This window comes from Stegodyphus dumicola, chromosome 12 (genome assembly GCF_044657685.1).
Source record: "Stegodyphus dumicola isolate Sdum_Otavi_A_Nest chromosome 12, ASM4465768v1".
NCBI classification, from domain to species: domain Eukaryota; kingdom Metazoa; phylum Arthropoda; class Arachnida; order Araneae; family Eresidae; genus Stegodyphus; species Stegodyphus dumicola.
The window spans coordinates 80,342,432-80,351,669 of NC_140779.1; the positions used below are offsets into that span (position 1 = coordinate 80,342,432).

At 32.9% G+C, this 9,238-nt stretch overlaps 1 protein-coding gene across 1 annotated transcript; it reads right to left on the reverse strand.

The window, feature by feature from the left end:
• Positions 1-332: 332 nt before the first annotated feature.
• On the reverse strand, positions 333-3,769 carry LOC118187363 (rhythmically expressed gene 2 protein-like). Its single transcript, XM_035357567.2, has one exon. It carries the CDS (start codon positions 3,723-3,725, stop codon positions 2,994-2,996), a length of 732 nt encoding a protein of 243 aa, XP_035213458.1. The 5' UTR covers positions 3,726-3,769; the 3' UTR covers positions 333-2,993.
• Between the last annotated feature and the right edge of the window lie 5,469 nt (positions 3,770-9,238).

Sequence of the window (9,238 nt, forward strand, 5' to 3'; positions counted from 1 at the left end):
TGTTTACAATCTTTCTGAATAAATACACGCATTTAAAATTCTAAAAGTAAACAATAAAAACGCTTAAAAATATAATCTATACGTCAACAAAAAGTTCAGAAAAGCATCTGCCCTTACAGATCACAAAATATACATAACAGGAAAATTTCGCTTGATTTTATAATTATTTAATTCACTATAAGAAATAAGTAATAGGTCAAATAATATATAAATAGATCTTTAAATTGATTCACAAACGCTAAAGATGGGGAAGCTGTTTAAATATAATTAAATAAATAAATGTTAATGCTAAAGGACTAATACAGTTACATTAGAATTTTAAAATTTTAAAATTTAAAAAATTCGCACATGATTATCATTTCTTACGCCACATATACTTTCCATACGGAAGTAAAGTGATTCTCCAAGAAAAATGTCATCGTTACGAAAGGTCTTTACAAAAATAGCATAATATGCTATTGCGCTAGGCTTAGAAGAAACAAAGACTAATATGCTTCGTGGTTTGGGAACTCAGCATACTCATCACAGAAGTTTCACCTGAGAGATATACAGAATAATACAATTATTACATTGCTTTCAAAGAATACTTTCAACGTCCTGAAAGGATACATAAAATGTGAGACAATATGTTAGTGAGCTCAGTTTACATGAAACACAGGCTGACATGCAATGTAGTTCGGATAAACTGCCCCTGTACAAACCAGTATGCTCAGTGTATTAGTTTCTGCTGCTTATGATGATGAACTCTTATATACATCATTACTATGCTCATACAAGCTTCCCCAAAAAGGAAAACAGAATACCACAAAAGCATTATATAACTTTATCAATACAGGTTAGGTTGGTTTCTTGAAAATGGAAAAACATACAAAGGCTATCTGCCTGTCGGGAAGGATGCATTTATGGAAGTAAAGCAAACTGGCTCGTACTCACGTTACGTAAGGACAAAACCATGGAAACCAATAACGCAGCCAGCTCACCTGGAATCGATCTCCCAGTCTTTATCAATAGAGAACTTATGCCTTTTTTATTGCTTTCACATTTATTTTTTAAGGTTTCAGGACCACGAAATCCAGCTACACCATTAGCACATAAAGATGCATTTCTGCATCGTATTTCGTAGATACGGTCTTGTTTTTGTGCTGCTAAGAAGGCTAAATTCAATTTGGCTCCTAAATTTAAGGTTAAGCATGCGTGAAACCTTACATTTCAACATCAGACATTGCTGTCGTAACAACTCTTTCTTACGTTTTCAGTGCAGCCGAATTCAATTTCCCATTTTTATCTATGCTAAAGGGCAGTTTCGCTCGTACAGATATTAGTCTGTCGTTGGCATAAAATAAAACCATTAACCTTTTATTCATTTTAAAACCTGAATTGCAATACTATATTTCATCAGCTTAATTCTGAATTATTTTTCGGACATCTTGCACCACAAAATTTGGTCGGACTACGAAATTTAGCACAGATTTGTTATATTTTACTTGTATTTATAGTTTGTTTTATTAAGTTCGGTTAGTCGCATGTACAATATTTATTTAATTTGTACCTTTTATTATGTTTCTTCTTGAAAACGCGTAATAAACCAAATTTTAAGATCAATTTTAATGATTTCTATGAAAAAATTTTGATTTTTTTTAAATCATAAAACATATAAACGCAATATAACCAACATAAATTAAATAGTTTCAAATAAAAATAAATGAAAAAAAAAGAGAGCACACAGAAAAATTTAATAACGGGGGGGGGGGGAATTGAAAATTAATTTCACACACTGACGATTTATCAAAAACAGTATATACTCATAAGTAGCAAACATTCTACACAAGGGAAGTTTTGTTGCTGATAATAAAGAGAGACTAAAAAGTTCAGTCTTGATACAGTGTTCAAATTTCCCCCCCAATAATTTGTCTATAAATCTTCCCGTCTGTTCAGTATTTACTAATTATATGTTGAATTACATTTCAGAAGTGATTTAAAAATTTAAATGTTTAAAAAATTGCTAACTTTTTATTTCCCGATCAACTTTTTTTTATAGATAAAAAATTAATTCGCCTGATTAAAAAAAATATATTAAGATAATATAAATATTTTTACCAGAAATCGTCATTATATTGTAAAATTATTAACAGGAACACAAAATCTTACAAGTTTTTCAATTCATTTTTGCGCTCACCGCGTTTCTCATATTATTCATTTTTATGAGGTTTTCGAATTCGCATTGTTTGTCTACAAATATATTTATTGCTCTTTTCTTGTGAATATGACGTTAACAAACTTTAATTTGCCAAGCAATGTGGAGGATGCTACATCATTTTTTCAAGAAAGAAATCTTTTACCTGACAGACGAGTATGCGAAAATAGCCACAACATGAAACTTTAATGTTAACAACGAAACCATTTGCAGGTGAAATGTTAAAAATTGCAAAAAGAAGGGCTTCCATGCTGGAAATTCGTTCAGAGATTCCAGAATGTCGTTCGTCACTGCTATTAGATTTATCGGTTTAATCCTAGTATACGGTACACACGGGATTTAGCGACTTTCGTCGACATTATGATGAGCAGCAAACGAGTCATTTTGTTATTGGCGACAATTTTCAAAATCGTGCCTAGGCCGTGCCGTATACTAGGATTTTACCGATTTATGTATCCTTGGGCAGAGTTGACGTCCATGAAATCGTATAACAAACAGGTCAATATGAGCGACAGTGCAGTTGACAGAAACAATTACATGTGATAAAATAATAATGATAAGAATTCTTAAAAGTATTCTTAAGAAACGACATGCGAGTATTATTACATATTATGGTGTTTATTTTTACCATTAGCACTTCACGAGCCTCGCGAAATTATAGCTGAGATCTTGGCGCAAATCTAAAATCGTTGGGGCCGTTAAAACAAAGTACCAATAATTTTAAACGAATAAATATTTGGAATAACTTTATAGTATCCTAAACTTCGCAGAAAGTTACTTCCATATCACACCATATTTCCTAGCTAGACAAAATATATTGCTCTATTTGCTGAACATCTGTTACGACCTCATTTGGATTAACATACTTAGAATTTTCTTCATTTAGAATTTCGCTACACAGCAATAATGCATTCCATCCAGCTTCTTTTGCAGCCAAGTAGTCCAATTTTATGTTATCACCAATATGTAAAGCTTCAGCAGAAGTAATTCCAGATGTGTGGCTTAACGCTAGGTTAAATATTTCTCTGCTAGGTTTGGCAATTTTAACTATATAAGATGCTAAAATAAAGTCAAAATACGACTTTAAACCATTCGCCAATAAAACAGAATCTAAACGTTCATCAAAATTTGATATAACTCCTAACACTATATGCTTCTCCTTTAAACGCCTCAACAGTTCTTCAGAACCAGAGGTTACTTTCCAGCATATATTGCTTCTGTAGAGATCATATAAATGATCTGATATTGCATCTAACTGGCCATTCTTAAGTTCATCTGGTCCAAGTGAGAAAGAGTTTCGAACCATCTCCTTCCACCATAAATGAGAAGTAAGTCCAGTATTTCGTCCAAAATTTGGATGGTCTGAATTCATAATTTTCCAGTAATGCATGAAGGCATTTGTTATTTTGTCTGGTTCTCTTTTTATGCCATAAAGACGACCAACTTTTGCATACTGTTCTCCAACAGATGTTCGAAACTTCAAGAGAGTATTAGTCACATCAAAAGTACAAAGCTTAAGACGTGATTTCATTACTATTGTCAATTGAAAAAAAAAAAAAAAAAAAAAAAAAAAAACCTGAAAAAAAAAAAAGATTAAATATAATTACATACATATAAATATAACATTTTTTAAAGAGAAAATTAACATCATTGACAATATTTTAGAAAGGAACTTTGCTCAAAAAAGCAATTTATTTCTCGCAGCAACGATACCACAATATGCAACCATGCCATTATTCAGAATGATCTCTCTGGTATGTCATAGAGAACATATAAACAGATAGCCTTATAGGTATACAGGAGGACAATTAGAAGGAAATAACTTCTAAAATTATTACATCATGTACTAATAATAGCCATGAAATAATCATTACTTGAAACAATAGCCGAGCTAATTACTTGAGAAAGATTATATATCAAACCCTTAGATTTCCAGTACGAGAATCATAATGAACTGAGCAACGAAAGTGATTTTTCGTTAATTAAAAGGAAGTGACCATAAGAAACCATGGGAAAGGTAGCAATCGAACCATCAACTTTGCGGGCCCCTGACATTACAATTCTCATCGTCCTAAGTATGTGATCTCACGGGATGGTATGGGATCCCATCCATTAACGCCAGGTGATAAGATTGTCTTCGTCGACTGATACAGGATTAATAATTGAGCCATAATAAAGTAATTGGCGCTTTTTTAAAGAAAGGGGGCACCAAAGGTCACCGAAGAACGAACACTGTAGCTTACGGATCCCCGAAACAGAGATGTCGGAATGTCTAAAATCAAAAGATGCCATCAGTTAGCACTCACCAAAGAAGAGTAAATAAGTAGGAAAACGTTTCTCCACGAGGTCCATATATATGACAATGATAGCTGATAACCGAACCTCTCAACTTTTGGTATATCCTGATTATAAAGTTCCACAGCAGTCCAGAAAGTTAACAGTTTCAGAAATATTTCCACTCTTCATATGATATCTTATGATCAATCTCAACTGAATACCGCTACCATAAGCATTTGAGCAAGTTGTCTTGTGAAGTATCGAATATCCAAATACACAACTCGCTCTACATTTTTATACTAAGTGGAACTTAAGGAGACACATAACTTTAAGACATATTTACTTTAAAAAAGTATCCAATGTAAAATCATGCAATGGGCAGATAAAAACGAGGTCAAGTTCAAAAACTTGTAGAGCGTATGAAATGTCGAGATTATTGTTGCTGAGAAGATAGAAAGCAAAAGGTTTTAACAAAAATCTTCTCTTGGCGTCTCATCTGATGCTTAAAGTTCTCGGTAAATTACACAGTATTGCACTGGATGCTTTGAAAAATTATTAAAAACTATAATAATCAGAAATCAGAAAATCATACTGTTTCTAGTTTAATTAAAAACTAAGTTTAGGGATGAATGGCAGTCAAATAGAAACCCTCTCTTTTCTAGATGTTTCAAACAGTGGTAACACTTGAGGTTTAACGGAGGGAAAAGCCAAAATTTGCCAGAAATGACTGAACGGTTGCCAACTTTGGTATCATAACATAAATTAATTACTATTGCAACAGTATGACGTCACTAAATTTTAAGAACGCCTATAAACCGCAGTTTTAAGAGCGGAGTTCCCCCCTCCGGAGTTTATAATTTAAGCATGGGATCATCTACCAAATGATGAAGATTTAGTTTCTTACAGTTCTTCCCCTTCTTTAGCTCTTTCTATTAGTTTCTTACAAGAGTATAATATCAGATTTTAATTAAAGTTTCCGGCCACCGCAAATATCGTCTGCGCTAATAATTCACGTTGGCGTGTTTAATCGTATTTTGTCAAACGATTTTCGGCATTTGAAAGAGAGAGGTTTACTTAAGAACACTGCGTTGTGAAATTTGTGAAAAAAAAAATCATTATGATTAAGTACAATGTGTCTGAAATGGAATTATCACGCTACGAGTTCAACTATACTTCCAGTTCTATTGCAAAAAGTCAGCAACAGAATGTCACCAATCATGTGTGTAACTTGAGGTACTAATGTTGTATCATATGACACTGAAGATTTGATAACGAAAGTTCAAAAACAAAAATTATGACATTCAAGAAGCAGAGAGCTCTGGCTGACCTATTGATGTTGATGGGACAGGTCTGCGAGAACTTGTGGAAGAAGATCAGTATGCAACCACTCGAAAGCTTGCTATGTAGTTAGATTGTAATCCCATGTCGATTAGTCGCACTATGCACGGCAAAAACTTGACGTACAATTTCAATCGCTGGATGTCGCATGAACTGACTCAAGCACATAAGAACAGACGTATGCGGGCCTACAGTAATTTGCTCGAATATCAACACAAGGACAAAATTTTGGACCGGGTCGTCCCTTCTGATGAAAAGTGGATTTACTTCAACAACACAGGCCGAAAACGGGGTTCGTCAAAATCGCAAAGCGCAATTTGACTAACAAAACGATCATACTTTGTATTTGGTGGGATTGCCATAGTATTATCCACAAAGAGTATCTGAAAAAGGTAAAATGCTCGACAGTAAGGTGTGCAGCGAGATACTAGTCCGTGTTGATGCTACTACCAAGGAAAAACGTCGAAATGAGTTCCGGGGCAAAAATGGTAATGTTCCATCAAGATAATGCAAAACCAGATGTGTCTACATTCACCGGCTGGTTCTCTGTACGGATTCGAATGGGATCTTTTTTTACAACCACCATTACAGCCTCAACATCGGTCCTTCGGACTTCTATCTTTTCTTACACCTCCAGCTACATCTTGCTGGTGTTATCTTCAACTTTGCACAGTGCGCCCGAAATGAGGTTGATATGTTTTTGGACTCAAGGCCACGAAATTTCTGGGCCGAAGGCTTTGAAAAACTACCAAAACGTTGGTAAAATAGATTTGGGTGGTGATTACTACCCGCAATAAAGACTGCTTCCATGTCCCCCCTTTTTTTTTTCTAACTTTATTAAGAATATTTTTTGGCGCAAAACTTTCGTTACAGCCAGATATGTTACCGAATAACCATCTATGCTTCAATTTGCCCAAAATGGAAACAGCATGGTGATGTTCGAAACACATTCGAGTGAATGGAAAGAGCATGGTGATGTTCGAAACACATGTAAAGGAGACCTTTAACACGGCTTTTATAGCTAAGGACCGCATTTTCTCAGTTATAAAAGCTGTTCTACTGGACCTTCGTTCATTGGCATTTACAAAATTCTATGAAATGCGGCTTTTGAGTACACAAGACAAATCTTCTGATCTTTATGTCCTGATAAACAAAAAAATTCGTTATGTCAATTAGAAAGAAGTGAAAAAGTCTTCAATAATACCTCACAGTTCGAATAAGAACCACAACTTTTGTTTTCCGAAGGCCCAAATTATTAAGTAGTGTTTTTTAATTTAAGTATATTATAATTTAATGATCGTGATTTTGTGAGTTATATGTTTGTAGTATTTTGGAATACGTTTGAGTAGTATATGTTGAGTATTTTTATGCATTTTCGTGAAATTTTTCTAATTTATGAGAAAAAAGCAGTGTACATGGATATAGTGAAGAGTGTGCGCAATGCCATTTTTGTGCAATTCTGGGATGTTTTTTTAAGTAAAAATAAGTCGACGTGTACATGGTTTAGTTATATTTTAATTAAATGATAGTTATTTTGTGAAATTTATGTTTGTAGCAATTTGGTATACGTTTCAGTTGAAGTAAACGTGCATCGAAATAATTTAAATATTTGACACTAAGTATTTGTAACCATTTTTAATGTTTGCGGTATAAATTCGCTGGTGACGTTTATAATATAATAGATAATTTAGAAGTAAAAGTTTTTGGATATTTTATTTATTTTATACGTGGAAATGTTCATCCTTGGAAAGGGTATATACTTTTTCGCGATCAGGTAATTTCATATATGTTCTTTTTACCGGATTTAAAGATTCACAAAATTTTCCTGCATTTTCGTGTAAATTTTTGTAATTTATGAGAAAATAGCAGTGTAGATGGATAAAGTTAAGAGTGTGTGCAATGCCATTTTTGTGCAATTCTGGGATGTTTTTTTTAAGTAAAAATAAGTCGACGTGTAAATGGTTTATGTGTATGTGCTATTCCGAAAAACGCGCAAGGAGTTTGCGATTGTGCACTTTTTCCCAATTTTGGAGTTAATATTTGTCATGATTAAGCAGTTTTGTTACATAAAATTTCTAGCATAAGTGTAATTCGGCTAGTAGATTGTTGGAAAAAGTGTTGAGTAAATAAAAAGAAAAGAAACATGTCTTTACGAATGGCGGCGAAAAAAAAAAAAAAAAAAAATAGAGGGTTGCTGTAGCAGAGTTGGTCGCCAAAAAATCGCCAAGTTACCATAATCCAAAGATCAACCCAATGCTTTTTTGTCTAAAATTTGATTAATATATCCTTAAAAATATATTTCTTTTTATCTAAATCTTAATGACTTTAATTTCATGCCAAAACAATATAGTACAATTGTAAAAAAAAAAAAAAAAAAGTATAATTATGTTTTAACTAACATTTTACATTTTTATCTTCTTCTGCATGATGTACTCGCATTTATTTTATGGCATCATATTGCAGTTGTTTATTTATTATTCCTGAATTCGTGTAATGTTTTATGCAAACATTATATGAATTCAGGTCTCAAAAGTTTTTAAATGAAATATTAATGCTACATTTTAATAACTCTTAAGCCCCCAATCTAAGTATTTTAAGGACTTCTGACTATATTAATCATGAAATGAAATTTGTATGTCTTTCACAGATGAAATACTCTGTTCTTTAAATCTTTTTTATAGATATAGTACACATATTTAATAAAATACATAGAATTTCCCTTTAACTTTGTTGCTGTTTAAGACACATACATTTAATACAAAATATTCTTATAATTTTGAATGTTTTCTAAACAAAATATTAATCAAATCTGCAATTTCACGTATTTTACCTAATTAATCATCATAGCAGTTATTCTTCTTCCTAATCAGCACCAATAATAACTTATGATTATTCTATCTTGCTATTTGCAATTTATTATTTCATTTACCAAGCACGATTTACTTATTCAGAAATCTATTTTCGGTTGATCTTTACAATATGGTAACTGGTAGTTTGGCGACATTTTGGAGGCGATAAAGGTTACTACCTGGGACTTTGGTAATAATGTGAGCAGTACTCAGTTCCGATTACGCATTATTTTGCGTGAGGGAAATGAGAGATCATGGGATATGTCATGGATATTAATGGACGAATTACGGTTCTTTAATCGGAAAAGGGGGGAAATCGGGAAAAAATGTGGAAATTTTGTATTTAGCTTTATTCTGTGTTGTGTGAAACAGTGTTGTTTAATTTTTGGATCCCATGGCCCTAACTAAAGTGAATTCGAAATGGGTATTTAGGCATTGTGATAAAGAGAAGTTTGCTTTTTATTTAGCGGAGGAAGTATGGAGGAAAAATTCGCACAAAAAATCTTTCAATAATTTTATTGAATGAATTAGAAAAGTGTATCCGCCACGTAATCAAGATTCTGAAGAAGATTAGGTAAGT